The sequence below is a fragment of the Myxine glutinosa genome, chromosome 8 (assembly GCF_964187855.1).
Source record: "Myxine glutinosa chromosome 8, kmMyxGlut1.1, whole genome shotgun sequence".
NCBI classification, from domain to species: Eukaryota; Metazoa; Chordata; class Myxini; order Myxiniformes; family Myxinidae; genus Myxine; species Myxine glutinosa.
Genome location: NC_136268.1, coordinates 105,273,512 through 105,295,336, shown reverse-complemented (window position 1 = coordinate 105,295,336; position 21,825 = coordinate 105,273,512). Strand labels below are relative to the sequence as shown.

The 21,825-nt window shown below is 44.9% G+C and overlaps 1 protein-coding gene across 1 annotated transcript in view; it reads left to right on the top strand.

Annotated features, from left to right (window-relative positions):
- The first annotated feature begins 1,848 nt into the window (after positions 1-1,848).
- Positions 1,849-21,825, top strand: part of LOC137432109 (uncharacterized) — a 52,367-nt gene continuing 32,390 nt past the window's right edge. Inside the window, exons 1-2 of the mRNA XM_078783643.1 lie at positions 1,849-2,484; positions 10,334-10,435. Of these exons, the coding sequence (XP_078639769.1) occupies positions 2,324-2,484; positions 10,334-10,435 (263 nt within the window). The 5' untranslated portion in view covers positions 1,849-2,323. The remainder of the gene's footprint in view (positions 2,485-10,333; positions 10,436-21,825) is intronic.

Genomic DNA, 21,825 nt, shown 5'->3' with positions numbered 1-21,825 from the left:
TTGCGTCGGCAGTTCGGTCGTCGACCGTGCCGGGTGCTCGGGCGCCATGGGTGTTGCGTCGGACGGCGGTGGGTCCCATGTCGCCGCTGCGATGCGCTGTCCTGCGGCGGAGATCTTGTCGGCTTCTCTGGCAAGGGCCCGGGGATCTGTGATCGTCGTGCTTGCCAGGGCGAGGCGTACCGGGTTAGGCAGCTGACGGAGGAACAGCTCCCGGAACAGGAATGCCGGAGAGTGCTCGCCGAGCAGTGAAAGCATGTAGTCCATTCGCTCGGAAGGGCGCGTGTCGCCGAGCTCGGGCAGGTCGAGCAGGCGCCGTGCGCGTTCCGCCGATGGGAGGGCGAAAGCGTCGAGGAGAAGCTTCTTAATCGCGCCGTATTTGTCAGCGGCTGGCGGGCTCTCGAGGAGGCTCAGGGCGCGGGCCGCGGTGGCCGAACCGAGCGCTGCTACCACATGGTGGAAGCGGGTGTCGTCGGCCGTGATGCCTCGCAGGGCGAACAGGGAATCCGCCTGTGCGAACCAAACCGCCGCGTGAGCCTCCCAGAAGGTAGGCAGTTTAAGGGTGACTGCCGTGTCCATGTCGGTAGGTCACCAATGAAGGAGCTGGGGCTCCCACGTCGATCGGAAGAATGGACGCGACAAAAAGCTGGAATTCATCCGAGTTGCTTTAATCAAACCAAACACTCAGGCACTCTGAAAAGCCCGTTTATCGGGCAGCAATATATATACATATTATCCCGGAGCGTTTGTCCAGGAAAGGCGAGAGGGGGCGTGGCCCAGCGTCCTGGCTGCGGCCTGGCAAGTTGAGGGCGAGCCTGCCCGGGCGTCCTGGACGAGTCCAGCATGGTGATTGCTCCGCGTCCTTGATAGGTGCAAGGCGATTGTGAAAACCCAGCGGTAGCCGCTACAAAGTTGTTTATTTGGCCGGATTCCTTGTTCATAAATATGGTGATAGCACCAGTATGGAGGAGATCATGGATGATGAAGATGGTAACGAGGTGTCATCTGAGTTCCTAGATAATTTGAATAGAGGTGGACTGAGTGTGCCGACTATGTCAACCGTCTTCTTTGTACATAATGCCTATAATTTGCATGGCATGACTAAAATGCGTTGCCGCTTTCATTTTGCTGAGCTGTTATCCTTTGTAGATGCACCTTTAGCTCGTAATAATGCAGCATGTACTACTTTAGCTAACATTTTATTGAAAGCTCATGTCCTCAATGTCAGTGAGAAAGAAAAGGCTGTGGGATGCCTCAGGAGGCAAGAAAAGCTCTCCAACTAGTGATAGACATAGACATAGTTGTAATAGACATTTTTTACAAAATATTATTGAAAAACGGTGCATTGTTATTATTCGAATGTGTATTTGCTGTATGTTTGTATGTTTGTGTAATACGATATATGACAATATATATTAAATTTGGACAGCTCTACAAACTTGCCTCTTATTATAATCAGCCATCTCTCACCGTTTATGAGTTAGACACAAAAAACGGGCAAAAATTGCCCAAATTCACTAATTTGACCTTGAAATATGACCTTTTGACCTTGAAGATGACCCCAGGTGGTGTTGAAAATATCGCTATTGAACTCGCCGTCCTCAAAAACCCCTATTTTGACCCCGAGATCGTGTCTCTAACCCTTCTAGAAGTCATTTTAGCCCAGGACTTAAGTTAATCCTTCAGACTCGAGTTACAAACCCCGAGCATGGGACGTTCCAGTCCTTCTCTAAAGGAGTCTATGGTATGGAGCCTTGCGGCTCTGAGAACGCCATTAAATACAGAAGAAGAAGAAGAAGAAGAATCAGAAGAAGAAGAGGCAAAAGAAGCAGAAGAGGAAGAAGAAGAAGTAGAAGAAGCAAAGCATGTGACGCAGCGCATTAAGCGGCCTTCGTGTTGATGTAAAAAGTTTGTTTATTAAGCGGTGAAAGGAATGGGCTCATGTGTGGTTTTCTCGTTAGTTTGATGAGTTTGTGAACTTTTCTTTTAATTTAATTTATATTTTTGTCGAGTTCAAGAATGAAGTGAACGATACAATTTCCTCCAAACTTTTGTCAAGTTGAAAATGTTTTATCACAAAACGTGCGATGACGACCAATATTCTCAATGTTATAACATTTACATGTACAGTATTGTATAGAAGCAAAACGACGGATACACCAATGTGGTTAAACATTTAATTATATCTGCAGGTGTGTTCAGTTACCAATCAGCTAGCTAGCGCTTGCCAAGCCAGCCGTTCCGTATTGCCGGTTTTGCTTGGAGTGCTTGCTTGAATGCTTAAGCGATTTGGCGAGCGCTCGACAAGACACTTGGTAACCTTTGCATGTGTTTGAAGATGATTTTCTATTTGGTGAAACGCTCCATATTTTCTCGGAGAGTTCCAATGACAGGTTTGACTGACGTCATGGAGGTGCAAGCCATTGCGGATAATCCTCATCCTGGGCAGGTGGAGAAGAAAAGTATTGCCAATGAAAGGCAGAGAAGGTAAGGTGAGCAAACGGGGCTTTGTAAGTACTTTGGAAACGGAGGAGGAACGTGAATAGAGGTGACATCGAGAGAGGTGGCTACCTTTAAAGTTAGAATGCTTGAATTGTACCTGGAGAGGTTGTTATAGTAAAGTACGTTTCCTTGTTTAGATGGAGCTTCAACACTTGATAAATCATGTCCATGATTAGCCAAGTGACCTCCTGTGTTTGGACTTCCTTGTGTAAATGTAAAAGGTTATTATAACGTCCCAATATATTTTGGAATATAAATCCACCTGCCAAATGTTATAAAGTTACAACATTTGTATTTATGTGAATACCCAATCAACTCGAAATGCGACTCCATTAATCCAGGTGAGATTGAACCATTTCATTGTATTGAGCATTGGAAGACCTTGTAATGTTATCCTGTCTCCGTAATGTAATGTTATCCTGTCTCGGTAATGTAATGTTATCCTGTCTCGGTAATGTAATGTTATGTTATGTAATGTTATCCTGTAATGTAATGTTATGTAATGTTATCCTGTCTCGGTAATGTAATGTTATCCTGTCTCGGTAATGTAATGTCATGTAATGTTATCCTGTCTCAGTAATGTAATGTTATCCTGTTTCCGTAATGTAATGTTATCCTGTCTCTGTAATGTAATGTTGTCCTGTCTCGGTAATGTAATGTTATGTAATGTAATGTAATGTTAACCTGTTTCCGTAATGTAATATTATCCTGTCTCGGTAATGTAATGTTGTCCTGTCTCGGTAATGTAATGTCATGTAATGTAATGTAATGTTAACCTGTTTCCGTAATGTAATATTATCCTGTCTCTGTAATGTAATGTTGTCCTGTCTCGGTAATGTAATGTTGTCCTGTCTCGGTAATGTAATGTTATCCTGTCTCGGTAATGTAATGTTATCCTGTCTAGGTAATGTAATGTTATCCTGTCTCGGTAATGTAATGTTATCCTGTCTCGGTAATGTAATGTTATCCTGTCTCGGTAATGTAATGTTATCCTGTCTCGGTAATGTAATGTTATCCTGTCTCGGTAATGTAATGTTATCCTGTGTCCGTAATGTAATGTTATCCTGTCTCGGTAATGTAATGTAATGTTATCCTGTGCCCGTAATGTAATGTTATCCTGTCTCGGTAATGTAATGTTATCCTGTCTCGGTAATGTAATGTTATCCTGTCTCGGTAATGTAATGTTATCCTGTCTCGGTCATGTAATGTTATCCTGCCTCGGTAATGTAATGTTATCCTGTCTCGGTAATGTAATGTTATCCTGTCTCGGAGTGTAATGTTATCCTGTCTTGTTAATATAATGTTATCCTGTCTCGTTAATGTAATGTTATCCTGTCTCGTTAATGTAATGTTATCTTGTCTCTTTAATGTAATGTTATCCTGTCTCATTAATGTAACGTTATCCTGTCTCGTTAATGTAATGTTATCCTGTCTTGGTAATGTAGTTATTCTGTCTTGGTAATGTAATGTTATCCTTTCTCCGTAATGTTATCCTTTCTCCGTAATGTTATCCTTTCTCCGTAATGTTATCCTTTCTCCGTAATGTTATCCTTTCTCCGTAATGTTATCCTTTCTCCGTAATGTTATCCTTTCTCCGTAATGTTATCCTTTCTCCCTAATGTTATCCTTTCTCCGTAATGTTATCCTTTCTCCGTAATGTTATCCTTTCTCCGTAATGTTATCCTTTCTCCGTAATGTTATCCTTTCTCCGTAATGTTATCCTTTCTCCGTAATGTTATCCTTCCTCCGTAATGTTATCCTTCCTCCGTAATGTTATCCTTCCTCCGTAATGTTATCCTTCCTCCGTAATGTTATCCTTTCTCCGTGATGTTATCCTTTCTCCGTGATGTTATCCTTTCTCCGTGATGTTATCCTTTCTCCGTGATGTTATCCTTTCTCCGTGATGTTATCCTTTCTCCGTGATGTTATCCTTTCTCCGTGATGTTATCCTTTCTCCGTGATGTTATCCTTTCTCCGTGATGTTATCCTTTCTCCGTGATGTTATCCTTTCTCCGTGATGTTATCCTTTCTCCGTGATGTTATCCTTTGTCCGTGATGTTATCCTTTGTCCGTGATGTTATCCTTTGTCCGTGATGTTATCCTTTGTCCGTGATGTTATCCTTTGTCCGTGATGTTATCCTTTGTCCGTGATGTTATCCTTTCTCCGTGATGTTATCCTTTCTCCGTGATGTTATCCTTTCTCCGTGATGTTATCCTTTCTCCGTGATGTTATCCTTTCTCCGTGATGTTATCCTTTCTCCGTGATGTTATCCTTTCTCCGTGATGTTATCCTTTCTCCGTGATGTTATCCTTTCTCCGTGATGTTATCCTTTCTCCGTGATGTTATCCTTTCTCCGTGATGTTATCCTTTCTCCGTGATGTTATCCTTTCTCCGTGATGTTATCCTTTCTCCGTGATGTTATCCTTTCTCCGTGATGTTATCCTTTCTCCGTGATGTTATCCTTTCTCCGTGATGTTATCCTTTCTCCGTGATGTTATCCTTTCTCCGTGATGTTATCCTTTCTCCGTGATGTTATCCTTTCTCCGTGATGTTATCCTTTCTCCGCGATGTTATCCTTTCTCCGCGATGTTATCCTTTCTCCGTGATGTTATCCTTTCTCCGTGATGTTATCCTTTCTCCGTGATGTTATCCTTTCTCCGTGATGTTATCCTTTCTCCGTGATGTTATCCTTTCTCCGTGATGTTATCCTTTCTCCGTGATGTTATCCTTTCTCCGTGATGTTGTCATTTCTCCGTAATGTTATCCTTTCTCCGTAATGCGATGTTATCCTTTCTCCGTAATGCGATGTTATCCTTTCTCCGTAATGCGATGTTATCCTTTCTCCGTAATGCGATGTTATCCTTTCTCCGTAATGCGATGTTATCCTTTCTCCGTAATGCGATGTTATCCTTTCTCCGTAATGCGATGTTATCCTTTCTCCGTAATGCGATGTTATCCTTTCTCCGTAATGCGATGTTATCCTTTCTCCGTAATGCGATGTTATCCTTTCTCCGTAATGCGATGTTATCCTTTCTCCGTAATGCGATGTTATCCTTTCTCCGTAATGCGATGTTATCCTTTCTCCGTAATGCGATGTTATCCTTTCTCCGTAATGCGATGTTATCCTTTCTCCGTAATGCGATGTTATCCTTTCTCCGTAATGCGATGTTATCCTTTCTCCGTAATGCGATGTTATCCTTTCTCCGTAATGCGATGTTATCCTTTCTCCGTAATGCGATGTTATCCTTTCTCCGTAATGCGATGTTATCCTTTCTCCGTAATGCGATGTTATCCTTTCTCCGTAATGCGATGTTATCCTTTCTCCGTAATGTGATGTTATCCTTTCTCCGTAATGTGATGTTATCCTTTCTCCGTAATGTGATGGGGGATTAATAATTGTCACAGGGGTTTCAGGGTGGGTCTATTTTTTTCCCCCATGTAAATGCATCATATTAGCGTCACCTGGTGGAAGCTGGTATAAAATTCACCATTTATCTTCATCGAAACACGTCAAATATGTGAGGCAATCGCACTATAAATATACTTCATGTTTTATTTTTGTTTATATGCCCTCTTGAACCACAGGATGAAGTGAGTGGTTGTACTCTGTGGTTTTATCGGCTAAAATAATTTTGTAGCCCTCGAGCGGGGAGGGAAGGGATGCGATGTTTGTGTATATTAGTAGTAGTGACGACGGCCATTTTGTATCCATCGAGCACCACGCACCGAAGATGTTCCGTGTAATGTCCAATTTCTAAATGAGGTGTCTTACTCTGCCCCCTGAAGGGAGATTATATCACTTGATGCTTTTATTAATATTTTTTTCTTCTTCTTCCAACACGTCAGAATAAGCACACAATCAGACACGTGAGAAAGGGTTGGTTTAACCTTAAAACAGATCACAAAAACCTAGGAAAAATGAAGTATAATGAGCAAAAAAAAGGTTCACGCTGATTGGCTAATTTAAAGTGTATCGAGCGAGTAGAAGAAACACATGGGTAGTGACAGAATAGAGAAATTTTGGAGATAAATGAAGGCGCAGTATGAAGAGTAGGGAATGGGAAAATATAATGGAGTGAAAAAAGAGAGCTTGAGTCGATCGATTGTGTATTCTGCCTGGAAGCAGTTACTTGGCTGCTTAACATGGGTGATACTGGGTGGGTTGCCATTGCCATCCCAGAAATTCGGGTAGGAATTTGCAATTTGGCCAGGATGCTGGTGATAGCTCGCCAACTCTTGGTGAAGGACGCCGAGGGGTCTTTAACACCCACCAACTAATGCTAGTGGATAGGACACCTGGCTTAGCGTCCATTCAATGGATGGTACAAACTTTCAATCACCCTTCCCATGAAATACCAGGATGACAATTTGTAGCTTGGATTGGGATTCGAACCCAGGCTGACGAGCCAAGAGATTAGTGTGTATACCTCCAGGCCAGTTTTTTTGCAATTGAACGGAACGGAACAGGAAAGGAGACATTTAGAACAAGGAAGGAGTAAAAGAGGGCACCATTAAAATGGAGATGAGCCATAAGTGAAGGGGTTACTGTTTTTTTCCAACTCTGCATTTATTTTAATATAAGTAATGTGCCACTGAAATCATGCATGTGCTTGTAATCCTTCACATGTGCTGAAAACATGCATGTGTAATGTGTATACAATCCTTCGATGTGCTGAAAACATGCATGTGTAATGTGTATACAATCCTTCGATGTGCTGAAAACATGCATGTGTAATGTGTATACAATCCTTCACATGTGCTGAAAACATGCATGTGCAATGTGCATGCAATCCTTCACATGTGCTGAAATGATGAATGTGCATGTAGTCCTTAACATGTGCTGAAAACATGCATGTGTATGTAATCTTCACATGTGCTGAAATGATGGATGTGCATGTTATCCTTCAAGTGTGCTGAAAACATGCATCTGTACATGTAATCCTTCACGTGTGCTGAAAACGTGCATGTGTCCATGTAATCGTTCACGTGTGCTTAAATGATGCACTTGCATGCAATCCTTCACGGGTGCTTAAATGATGGATGGGCATGTAAGCCTTCATGTGTGCTGAAAACATGTGTATGTAATCATTCACCTGTGCTGAAAACATGTATATGTATGTAATCCTCCATGTGTGCTGAAATGATGCATGTGCATGTAGTCCTTCATGTGTGCTGAAAACATGGATGTGCGTGCGCCGTTTTTTTTTGTTTTTTTTTGGAGTTGATTAGGCCAATTAATTAATTGCAGAATCTGGAAGAATTCCCATGTTTTAAAACGCACGCCATGTTGAGGTGTGCGGGGCAGTTTTAATACATCCTTCCATGGCATGGCATTCTAAATACAAAAAGAATGATAACATTGTCGCAAAACATATATTAATTAACACTAACGATAATGATAGTAGTATCATTTGGCACGAATGATGATGAATGTATAATAATCCGCCCTGGTCCAAGCACATCTTGGCTTGGTGAAAGGTAACCTAATGCTCAAGCAGTGCGGCAGGTAAGGTATGCTACAAGGCCGTGAATACAAATGAAAATTTGGTCCAATGGACCAACAGGCCCACTAATTAAAAAAATTTTTTTTTATGAACTACCGATTATTGTGTGCTCATTCAATGAACAATTTATGGAAAGAAAATGTTGGTCATCACCCACGTAACATTTCCGGGGCTCGCCATATCGCTGCTCCTTGTATATAGGGACTCTAGCCCGCCCAAGTTCTCTCTGTAAATGTTGTTGTATAGTGTCACCTGTTGGAAGCTAATATTACAAGTCAACATAAAATTCCATAGACATCATACAAGTGGGGGAATTAACCCCTCTATAACGACTGGTTCTTTGCTAGTACATTGTAATGTATGAAGGTTTCCGTTCTGGGCTGGTGCAATTGCTTCCAATCTTGCTCCTCTGGAGGGGATTGGATCCATGGCTCTTCGTGTCATTGTTATCCCGTGGCAGGAGGCTGAGTCCCAAGGTCTGCTTCTCACCCATGACGAGCAGGTTTGTGGACTCTGTTTTCGATCATGTCACTCTTGCTTCCCTACATTCCTCATCCAGTCGAGATCACATCCGTTCTCCCATAATTACTTATTCCCCAATTCTAAGCTGAATACATGACCTACATCCCTCTTTCTTTCTTTTTTCCTTGTCTGTGGACCAGTCTCCCTGTATCTGTTGTCTCGTCCCTCTCCATGCAGGCTTTCAAGAATGCTGCCCATAATCACCTCATCCTTTCTCCCAGATCCATGCCGACTCTCCTACTCCCTCTTATTTATTGTGTGTGTGTGTTTGTCTTTATCACCCCGTGTAACCCTTTCATCCTCTACCAGTCTGTAAACCTGCTGCTCTCCATCATTTACCTCCTCCATGAGCCAAGATTTCTGTAGTTTGAAAACCCTTCAAAATAACATACTCTTCACCCATTATTAACCAGATGGTCACAAATCCACCGCTTGATAGAGTACACTGGGTGGCTTGTGATTACTTTCCTGACAGTGTTGGCATTTGGACCTGTATTCCAGATCATAATGCAGAAGTTTAGCCTGTTCAGGTTCACAAGGATTTCCAAGGAACTTGTATGAATGAGGAGGCCAATTAGACCCATTAAGATATTCTAGATAAGGCCTCACTATATTCCTGTGCAGTGTTTAAACACCTGGGACCCCACTATATTCTAACACTAGGGGCCGAATTGACTAACTGCATTTTGTGAGCATCTTGCTGACACACGCCTAACTCTTAAATGCCGACAAAACCATCTTTGTACGCGCACAGCTAATCACACGTCTAAACATCAATTTACAAAGGGCGATAAATAGCCATTTAGTTGTGTGTCCACACAGCCGATTAGCCTGTGAAACACTGAACATATCTCAAACATCAAATTGAAATGATGCACTTGTATAGAATCAAAGCGCAACGGGCAATGGAGGGGATTCAGTGTATTGCTCCTAATCGTAGGTTGGTCCAATTCATCTAGATTTAGCAGCCAGCAAAATGATTACTTCAAGAGTCTAACTCCGGACAAATTTTATATTCTCATACTTCCCCAAACGATTGCATCTGTCCTCAAAGGTTCTCAATGCACGTCGGTGAACTGCCCTATTCCTATCCTCTTCTGCCTCTTATGCTAATGCACTCCAAACCTATCCATATTCCCCATCCCATGTAAAATACCAATTATAAGCCATGCAATTCTTATACGTCCCTTTACTATAGTTATTCTCTGCTGACTACTGTAATTAGAACTGTAATAACTTCAGTTGCTGGCAATCCTTACTGCAGTACATAAACCCCAATAGCATAACCTATAGTAATTCTAAAGTTAACTTGAACTGCCAGCAAGTATGAGAGGACAACTGCAGCCTTAACGTTACCATTTTTGCCTTATAATTATTTCAAGGTCTTAAACGCATTCTTAAACATGTGCTCGCCGACGTGTAAATGTTTGTCATCTAAACGCTTGTGATTAGGTTTTCATCCGCATTCGATAATCGCTCTTCGGCGATTGGCGACTAACTTTGAATGGATGATGATCGCATGATTAGCGATTCTACACGCGTCTAACTCTTAAACACCTTTCCGAAATTCGGCCCTACCTTTATTTTGATATGATGCTGAAATGATGCCCCCAACAACCTAAAACCCAAATATGCTTTACCGCTAGCTGCTGAGCACTGTGCTGTCCATCTCCCTTCAAAATGATTGAAAATGACCTCGAATATAAAAGCAAAATGATTGGTAGACCAATGTGGTTAAACATTTTAAAGATGTTTGCATGTTTTTGTTGATTTTCTATTTCGTGAAACACTCCATATTTTCTGAAAGGAGAGTTCCAGTGAAAGGTGCAACTGATGCCATGGAGGTCCAAGCCAGAGCAGATGATGCTGTGGTGGAGAAGAAGAGTATTGCCAAGGAGAGGCACAGAAGGTAAGGTGTGAAAAGGTGATTTTGTAAGTATTCTGAAAATGGATAAGGGGTGAATTGAGATAATGTCAAGAGAGGTGGCCACCCTTGAAGTTGAGATGGTTGAAGTCTATCTGGAGAGGTTATAATGGCAAAGAAAGTTACCTTGTCTAGATCGAGTTTCAGGAAACTGTGTTTTGGTAATGTAGCTGTTTATTCATTAAATAGATGGGAACACGCTCTCAGTAAACGGGTTTATTTGTGGAAAACAGATGAAAAAAAAAAAAGCAGTGAATAGGTTGCTTACAAAAACAATGTGATGGTACGTGAGTGACAATCTTCTCATTTCACAAATTCAAATAATTGTTCAAATCAGTAATCAAAATTTATCAAATGTGCCAAACATTAAAGCATAGAGGCCACTCGGCAGGACGATGATTGACAACGTTTTTAAATGCAAATGACCATCAGGTTTCACAAATGTAGCTCGTCTTGCTTGACATCTTGAACAGACAGCGCCAGAAATGTGCATTCACGAAATTCTAAAATGGCGTCGGACAGTTGGTCCTGTCGACTGCTTCGATCCACAACTCGTCAGAATTCAACATTTTAACACAAATTACTTTTCACAAGTTACATTAACAATCTCATCAAATACCAGCAAAAGACTAAATTTTAAAAATAAAGCAATTGATTCTCCCAAACGTCATTTGACAAATCGGTAAAAATACAATAATGTGGCGGACACGAAAGCCCACTGGCGTGGTGACATCATTCCGCGCACCAAGTGGGCGGCGGCCACGCCCGAGGGGTAGGCGTGGCCTCAGGATATACACTGGGCGCGCAGCCCGGAGCACGCCAGTGCTACAGTGACCTCTTGAGAATAAAGACTCTTTTGTTTAACCGCGTTGTCCGCTTCCTCCTTGGTAGCAAGTAAGCGCGTGCAGCACCGCGCTTTAATTGGTGACTCCGACGTTCTGGTCAGCCGTCGCTGACCACCGGACATGGCAACCAACGTGGTAGCAATGAAGCTCCCCGAGTTCTGGGAAGCTCAGGCGGAGATCTGGTTCCTGCAAGCCGAAGCCCAGTTCAGGCTTCGACGCATCACGGCGGACGAGACACGCTACTGCCACGTGGTCGCCTCCCTCGGGGCTGGCGCGGCCGCCTGCGTCGTGTCGGTCCTGAGGAACCCACCGGCCGACGACAGGTACGGGGCGATCAAGCATCTCCTCCTCGCCACGTTCGGCCTCACCGTGGACGAACGGGCCGATCGCCTCTTGGACCTCCCCGAGCTCGGTGATACGCGACCGTCGGTCCGAATGGACCATATGCTGTCGCTCATGGGCGACGAAACCCCAAACGCTCTATTCCGGGCGTTATTTCGACGCCAGCTGCCAGCACGAGTCTGCCTCGCGTTGGCCGGTTCCGCGACAACGGAACCCCGTGCGTTCGCGGCCAAGGCCGACAAGTACTACGCGGCTTTGGACACGCAGGCGAGTTTCGGTGCGGCCGTAGCGGCTCCCGAGCCTGAACCTCCTGCGGGTGCCCACCGCTGCTCCGAGGGGCGCCTCGTGGTGGCCGCCACGCCCCGCCCACCACCACCACGGAAACCGCGGCCTCCGGCTTCGCCGCAAACCTGGTGCCATCTCCACGCTAGGTTCGGCCACGAGGCTCGGCAATGTCGCCCGCCGTGCTCATTCGGCAGGTCGGGAAACGCCCGGCCCGGCCCTCGGTAGTGGCACTGAGCGCCGGCTGATTAAACATCCTCCTATACATCACGGACACCTTATCCGGGCGCCGTTACCTGTGCAACACTGGAGCGCAGGTGAGTGTCGTTCCCGCCAGTACGTCCGACAAGCAGTCCGCGGGCCGGGGCCCTGCGCTGCTTGCTGCCAACGGTACGCCCATTCGCACGAACGGAAAACGCTGCCTTTCTCTGCGGTTCGGAAGGCAGGTTTTCCGATGGTCGTTCGTCACTGCCGACGTGCCTATGGCACTGCTCGGCGCGGACTTCCTCTGTGCCAATGGCCTGTTGGTCGACGTCAAGCACAGAAGGCTTATCCAGGCTGAGACGTTCAGCTCGCTCGCGTGCGTGCTGCCCACCTCGTTGAGCAGCTCACTGAGCGGCTCATCGAGCGGCTCGCCGAGCGGCTTGCTGAGCGGTTCCATTCCGGCCAGGTTCATCTGCACGCTTCCGGCAGCGAACAAATTCACCCGCCTCCTCGCGGGTTTCCCGGCCCTCACGAGGCCCACCTTCTCGGCGGGGACCGTCAAGCACGGGGTGGAACATCACATCCCCACCGCCGGGCCACCGGTCTACGCCCGGGCACGCCACCTCGAGCCGACGAAGCTCGCCGTATCGAAAGCGGAGTTTGCTATGCTGGAGCGGCTCGGCATCGTGAGGCGCTCCGAGAGCGCGTGGGCGTCGCCGCTCCACATCGTGCCCAAGCCCGGTGGGGGATGGCGACCGTGCGGGGACTACCGCCGTCTCAACGACGCCACCACCCCCGACCGCTACCCCGTCCCCCATATTCAGGACTTTTCCACCCGCTTGGCGAATATGTCCTTCTCTAAGGTGGACCTCATACGCGGCTACCACCAGGTACCCGTCAGGCCGGAGGACATCCCGAAGCCGGCTGTCATCACGCCGTTCGGTCTTTTCGAATTTCTTTGGATGCCCTTCGGTTTGAAGAATGCGGCTCAGGCGTTCCAGCGCCTCATGGACAGCATCTTGCGCGACTTGGATTTTGTGTACGTATACCTGGACGACATCCTCGTCGCAAGCGCGTCCCGCAAAGAGCACCTACACCATCTCCGCACGCTCTTCGAATGTCTGGCCCAGCACGGCCTGATCGTGAACCCCGCCAAGTGCCGGTTCGGTGTCGCCGAAATCGACTTTTTGGGGCACCGCGTCACCAGGCACGGGGCCGTCCCCCTACCGGCCAAGGTGGAAGCGGTGAAAGGGTTTCCGCGCCCCCGCACGATCAGGGGGCTCCAGGAGTTCCTGGGCATGGTAAACTTTTACCATCGGTTCCTGCCCCGCATCGCCCAGCTCCTGCGCCCCTTGCACGAGGCCCTCCGGGGGAAGCCGGGCAAAGGTGACGTCACCTGGACCGAGCAGATGGACGCGGCGTTCGTGGGCGCGAAGCTCGCCTTGGCTAACGCCGGTACAGTACCTTCGACCGCGAGTTGCTCGGGCTCCACCTGGCGGTCAGGCACTTCCGCCATCTGCTCGAGGGCCGTGCGTTCACGGCCTTCGTCGACCACAAGCCACTGGTGTTCGCGATGGGCAAGGTCACCGAGCTGTGGTCGGCCCGTCAGCAGCGTCACCTCTCGGCCGTGTCCGAATACACGACAGACATCCGGCACGTCGCGGGGAAGGACAACCCGGTGGCGGATTGCCTTTCCCGGTCCGTTGCCCACGTGGTCCACCGCGGCATCGACTATGCCCGGATGGCGGCGGACCAGGCTGCCGACCCCGACGTCCAGGCCTTGCGGACCGCCGTTACTGGCCTCCGCGTCACCGAGGTGCCGTTCAACGGCGCGGGCACGGCCCTCTGGTGCGACGTCTCCCTCGGGCGGCCTCGCCCCATCGTGCCCGCGGGCTGGCAGCGCCGGATTTTCGACTCCATCCACAGCCTGTCCCACCCGGACACGAGGGCCTCCCAGAGGTTGATCGCCGACAAGTTTGTCTGGCATGGCCTCCGGAAGGCCGTCCGCGGCTGGGCCAGGACATGCCTTGCGTGCCAGCGCACGGAGGTGCACCGACACACCCAGGCCCCATTGGCCCCGTTTGTGGTGCCGGAACGTCGGTTTGACCACGTTCACGTGGACCTGGTGGGACCTCTGCCCCCCTCGCGGGGTTTCACCCACGTCCTGACCATGATGGACCGCACCACCCGGTGGCCGGAGGCCGTGCCTTTGGCGTCAACGACGGCGGCGGACGTCGCACAGGCGTTCATCGCCACCTGGGTCGCCCGGATCGGCGCCCCCTCGGACATCTCGTCCGACCGCAGCCCCCAGTTCACCTCGGAGCTCTGGGGGGCGGTCGCGCGGGGGCTCGGGGTCCAGCTGCACCGCACCATGGCCTACCACCCCCAGGCTAACGGCCTGTGCGAGCGGTTCCACCGCTCGTTGAAGGCCGCGCTCCGGGCCACCCTCCACGACGGCGGCTGGGTCGACAGGCTCACCTGGGTCCTGCTGGGCCTCCGGACGGCGCCCAAGGAGGACCTGCGCGCATCCGCGGCGGAGTTGGTCTTTGGACAACTGCTGCGGGTGCCGGGCGAGTTCCTCCCCGACCCCACGGCACCTTGGTCCGCGGCGCAGGAGCGCTCCGCGCTGCAGGAGACCGCCCGGAGGTTCGCCCCGGTGCCGACGGCGCACCACGGGCACCCAACCACGCACGTCGCCCCAGAGCTTCGCACCGCGGAGTATGTCTTCGTCCGGCACGACGCCCACCGGACACCACTGCGGCCCCCGTACGACGGGCCTTTCCGCGTGCTGGAGACCGGGGTGAAAGTCTTCACCTTGGACATCGGCGGTACTCCCGACCACGTCTCGGTGGATCGACTCAAGCCGGCCCACCTCGACGTGGACCACCCACCGCCGGTGGCTCGGCCCCTGCGTCGGGGCTGCCCCCCGGCGGGCGGACCCCCGGCACCGCCCAGCACCACCGGCACGCCGCCCCCCGGTCCGGCACCCATCCCGGGTACAGCCGGGGGCATCCCAGCTGGCATCCCTGCACCCCGGACGCCGCCGGTCGCCAGAGGGCGCTTCGGCCGGGTCATCCGTTTGCCCCGCAAACTGGCCCTCCAGGTGCGCGGGAATTCTGGGGGGGGGCGTGTGTGGCGGACACGAAAGCCCACTGGCGTGGTGACATCATTCCGCGCACCAAGTGGGTGGCGGCCACGCCCGAGGGGTAGGCATGGCCTCAGGATATACACTGGGCGCGCAGCCCAGAGCGCGCCAGTGCTACAGTGACCTCTTGGGAATAAAGACTCTTTTGTTTAACAGCGTTGTCCGCTTCCTCCTTGGTAGCAAGTAAGCGCGCGCAGCACCGCGCTTTAATAACATTAGGTTTGGTCAGAGTTCACTTCCGGCATCAATAACCAATAACAATACATCTAATGAATCTATGGCATTCAATGATGTGCTAAATCTCAGACCGACATCTTTTGAGGACAAATTGGCTGTCCTTGTCTGCATTTTGGTTATGAATGTTAAAAACATTATGGTATTTCTCAAATTTAGACCATTGGATGAAACTCTACCAAGACCCAGTGGTGGAAAGGGGTGAGGAAGAGGGGTGTATGAAGGAGTGACTTGGGGAGATATGGAGGAGAGGGAAGACAAATGGGCAAGTGATAGATTAACCTAATGTGTGGACGTGGCACAAGCGTGTTGGGCCAAATGGTCCTCAGTTTTTTTTTTTTTTTTTTCTACAGCCTTTAAAATGTATTACCTCTGCCACCAAAGGTGGATGGAGGTTATAATTTCACGGATGTCTGTGTGTCGGTCTTGTTACTTGCAAAATCAAAGATTCTTCAAGTTTATTGGTTGGTCTTGTGTGTTATTCTGTTTGTTTGTCTGTCAATCACCTACAGGTCACAATTTTAAACCGATCTTCACGAAAGTTCACAAAACAGTAGAGTTCGTCATAAGGAAGAAGCCTATTGATTGTGATGTCAAAGGTCATCTTGAGGTCAAATTTCTAAAATTGTCATTTTTCATCCAATTGATTTGAAAGTTGAACAGCTTTTGCATATTGAGTCACTAAAGTGGGAAATCAACTAACTATATGAGGTCAACTCAAGGTCAAATTTACAAAATCATCAGTTTTCATCTGAAAAATCAGGATGTTTCATCTAATTAGCCTGAAGATTGAAGAAAATTGCATAGTGCATTACTGATTTGGGCCAACTAAGAAGGTTAAAAAGTCAAAGGTCAACTCGAGGTCAAACTTCTAATATCAATTTTCATCTGAAAAATTAATTTTAATCTAATTGATCCGAGCTTTAATTAAGATAATCAATTTAAATATTCATGAAATGAATAATTTGATGTGTACATGTCAACTTTTTGAGGTGGGGGGGGGGGGTGGATTTTCCAAGTATAGTGCTCTGTATGACGTCATCATTGTTTGCTGGCTTGTTAACAGGATATCTCAAAGCAGAGGACAAATTTGGAGGAGAGGTTGGGTATGTGACGAGGCTAAAATAATTTGATTTCGTGAAGATCTAGATCCGGATCTGTATCTGAGAATTTAAATAATTCTTCAACATTGAGAGATGGGGCTAAAAAAAATTATATAGGACGATATCAGTTATGGACGGATTCGGACGAAACTTGGTGGACATGTTGGTTGTGTGACAAGGATAAATCTATTCCATTTTGGTGAAGATCCGAATCCGAGAAATAAAAGAATTTTTACTCTTTGCAGTGATTCTTTGACATTGAGTGATAGTGCCAAAAATGATATACAGTATATATATATATATATATATATATATATATATATATATATATATATATATATATATATATATATATATATCATGTTTCATAAAGTTGTGGATGATTTGTGACAACTTGATGGATGAGTTCAGTAAGTGACAAGAACAAGCCGATTAGATTTTGGTTCAGGTCCAAATCCAGAGCCAACCGATCAGTGGGATCTACGTAAACTGTTCAGCCTGGTGGAGGTATAATGCTCTACCGAGTGCCGTTATAGTTTCAATTGAATTGCATATTTTGAACAATGCACAACACAAATCAGCTTGCCTGCACTCGGGTTTTTTTTTGTATGGTGGGAGTGCTGATGTGTTTTAGGAGAAAGTTTCACTTTGAAAATATCACAATTTTAATTTCCCACTGGAGGTGGGCCGACATGGACACTCCCGAAGGACAATGTGAAGTGTTGATATTTCCACAGTGAAACTTTTTTCTGGAACCCAATGTACACTTGAAAACGACCCCGAAAGTCTATAACAGCAGCATAGCTGGGCTTGGAAAGTATTATAAACCACAAACACACATATAGCTTTTTAAACAGTTGTTAATGCTGATTATAACATTAAACAAGGAAATTTGGAGGAATTCCCAACATCAGTGAGGTAGGTTTCACTTCCAGAACTGAGCGAAGATCTACTGTAATCTATATACCCCACAAGGGTTGGGTAAATAACATGACCCTTGCTGGCGCTAAAATGGCATTTTTTGTAGCGGCCTTTTGAAACCCACCAATTAAGATTCCAACTTGTTCAGGCCAGGCCGCCCCAGCAAGTTCAGCCCGAGAGCAGACTGCAAGATGCTGAAAGAAGACTCAAAGAACCCCAGAATGTCATCACGGGACCTACAGGTAGCTTTTGCCACTGTTGATGTCAAAGTGCACGAGTCTAACATTAGAAAGAGGCTGCACAAATTTGATCTACATGGGAGGTGTGCCAGGAGGAAACCTTTGCTGTCCAGAAAGAACATCAGGGCAAGACTAAAGTTTGCCAATGAACACCAAGGCAAAGACCAGCACTTCTGGAACAATATGCTCTGGACAGATGAGTCAAAGGTAGAGCTATTTGGCCACAGTACCAGAAGACATGTTTGGCGAAAACCAAAGACAGCATTTGAGCACAAGAACCTGATACCAACTGTAAAGCATGGTGGTGTAAATATGGTTTGGGGCAGCTTTGCTGCATCAGGTCCTGGGCAGCTCACCGTCATAGAATCCACTATGAATTCTTCATTGTACCAGAGTGTGCTTGAGGATAATGTGAAGCCATCTGTCGGAAAGTTGAAGCTCAATCGAAGGTGGACCTTGCAACATGACAATGACCCTAAACATACCAGTAAATCCACCAAGGAATGGCTGCAAAGAAAGAAATGGAGGGTTCTGGAATGGCCAAGTCAAAGCCCGGATCTAAATCCCATCGAGATGATGTGGGGGGTTTTGAAACGAGCTGTGCATGCAAGAAACCCCTCAAATATCACACAGCTGAAAGAATTCTGCAGGGAGGAGTGGCAAAAATTTCTCCCAGTCGATGTCAGAGACTGGTAGACAGTTATAAGAAACGCTTACTGGAGGTTGTTTCTGCCAAAGGGGGCAATACCACCTATTAGAGCCAAGGGTGTACTTACTTTTTCCACATGCGAAATTTGCATTTATGTTTATTTAAATTATACAATGGACTACAAAATGTAAATGTTTCATGATATTTGTTGTATTATATCACCTTTATCTATCAATATTGTTGAAATGAAGATCAAATAGCTGTATGTTGAAAAAGTCAAAACTTTACATGGGGTGTACTTACTTTTTCACGTGACTGTATATATGTATGTGTATGTGTATATATGTATATATGTATGTGTATGTGTATATATATATATATATATATATATATATATATATATATATATATATATATATATATATATATATATATATATATATATATATATATATATATATATATATATATATATATATATATATATATATATATATATATATACGTACAGTATATATATATATATACAGACTTGGCATTTAATATGGAATATTTTTTTTGTGGGGGTGAATTTACTTTTCAAGATGACTTAGAACCAAAAGTTCATTGGAATTATGTTGAAACTATTCTAGATTTTGTTAATGTGACCTTTAAAAGAAACAAAAACCACATTTGACATTTCGAAGCAAATAAATTGATCCTTGAAAGTGATGTAAACTGATATCGAACTCAATTCACAGAAAGTACTGTTAAACTTCTGTGCATTTTCCAGAAATATCTATTTATTTTGCATATTAGCCAAACTTTTTTTTAACAAAACCAAAAGTTAAATTACGACTGAGATTACGGACAGTGAAATTACAGTTCAGTACTTCGTGTAACCCCCACGAGCATTCAGGAGAGCACGTACACGTTGAGGCATGCTGTTCACGAGATTTGCCAAGGTTTGGACAGGAATCGCTTGCCATGCAGTTACAATAGCCTGCTGCAATTCATGCACAGAGGCAGGCTGCTGGTCCAAGTTGTCGATATGATGTGTTAATTCTGCCCACAAGTTCTCTATCGGATTCATATCCAGGGACATGGCAGGCCACTCCATATGCTCTACACCATGGTCAGCAAGAAAGCGTTGGATCATGCGAGCACGATGAGGCCATGCATTGTCATCTTGGAAGACAAAGTTTCCTCGAAAGGCTGCATGAACAAATGGAAGCAATGTTTCTTGCAGAATGGCCCTGTGCTTGAACTGGTTCAGGTTTCCATTCAGAACAACCAGGTCAGTTTTGCCCCCTGCATGAAAAGCAGCCCAAACGGTCACCCCACCACCTCCAGCTTGGACGCTAGGCACTATACAATCTTCGTTGTAGGCTTCATGCACTTGTCTGTGCACTCGGACGTGGACATCTTGACGATAGACCAGAAATCTAGACTCATCACTGAAGATCACATGATTCCAGTGTCCTGGCTCCCATTGACGGTGCTCTCTGGCCAACTGCAATCGGCGCTGGCGGTGTTGTCTGGTCAGACGTGGCTTTCTCAGGGGACGCCTGGCACGATAGCCTGCTTGAACCAGTCGTTGGTTGACTAGCCATCTGGATACAGGCACATTTGTCAGTTGCTGCCACTCAGCCCTAAGCCGATTAGCTGACTAGGTATGGCCATTGCGGACTAAGCGGTGCAGCTGGCAATCATCCCTCCTTGTGGTTCTGCGGGGACGTCCTGGCCTCGGTATTGGAGTAGGGACACCCCTCTGAGCATTTCATTTCAGGATCTTTGACACCTGACCTTGAGTGATGCCATACTGACGAGCAATAGCACGCTGTTTTAATGCCGGAATTTCGTAAAGCCACCACTAAATGACAAACAGCATTGTCGAGTTGACGGACCATCTTCAGGGGAAGCGGCAATAACTTTTGTAGACGTGCAGCAGTTGTTTTCCACTAATACAGAACGCAACAACCCTTATATACCCGATTGTGAAGCCAATCGTCAAATGTACCTGTCCGTACATTTTGTCACGCCACCTGTGATATAATCCTGTTATTGACTTCTTGCTGCGACAGACAATCAGTGACATGGTTCTTTTAACAAAGAAATCACCGAAGCGTAAAAGAAACTCACCAGATTGTTATACCGAGTTCAGAAAGTAAACCGAAGTCAAGAAAAAAAATATATTCCATATTAAATGCCAAGTCTGTGTGTGTATGTATGTATGTATGTATGTATGTATATATATATATATATATATATATATATATATATATATATATGTATGTGTACATATGTATGTGTACATATGTATGTGTACATATGTATGTGTACATATGTATGTGTACATATGTATGTGTACATATGTATGTGTACATATGTATGTGTACATATGTATGTGTACATATGTATGTGTACATATGTATGTGTACATATGTATGTGTACATATGTATGTGTATATATGTATGTGTATATATATATGTATGTGTATATATGTATGTGTATATATATATATATATATATGTATGTGTATATATATATATGTACATGTATGTGTGTATATATATATGTACATGTATGTGTGTATATATATATGTGTACATGTATGTGTATATATATATGTGTACATGTATGTGTATATATATATGTGTACATGTATGTGTATATATATATATGTACATGTATGTGTATATATATATATGTACTTGTATGTGTATATATATATATATATATGTACATGTATGTGTATATATATATATATATATGTACATGTATGTGTATATATATATATATATATGTACATGTATGTGTATATATATATATATATATATATGTACATGTATGTGTATATATATATATATATATGTACATGTATGTGTATATATATATATATGTACATGTATGTGTATATATATATGTACATGTATGTGTATATATATATATATATATATGTACATGTATGTGTATATATATATATATATATATATATATATATATATGTACATGTATGTGTGTATATATATATATATATATATATATGTACATGTATGTGTATATATATATATATGTACATGTATGTGTATATATATATATATGTACATGTATGTGTATATATATATATGTACATGTATGTGTATATATATATATGTACATGTATGTGTATATATATATATGTACATGTATGTGTATATATATATATATATGTACATGTATGTGTATATATATATATATATATATATGTACATGTATGTGTATATATATATATATGTACATGTATGTGTATATATATATATGTACATGTATGTGTATATATATATATGTATGTGTGTATATATATGTACATGTATGTGTGTATATATATGTACATGTATGTGTATATATATATATGTACATGTATGCGTATATATATATATATGTGTACA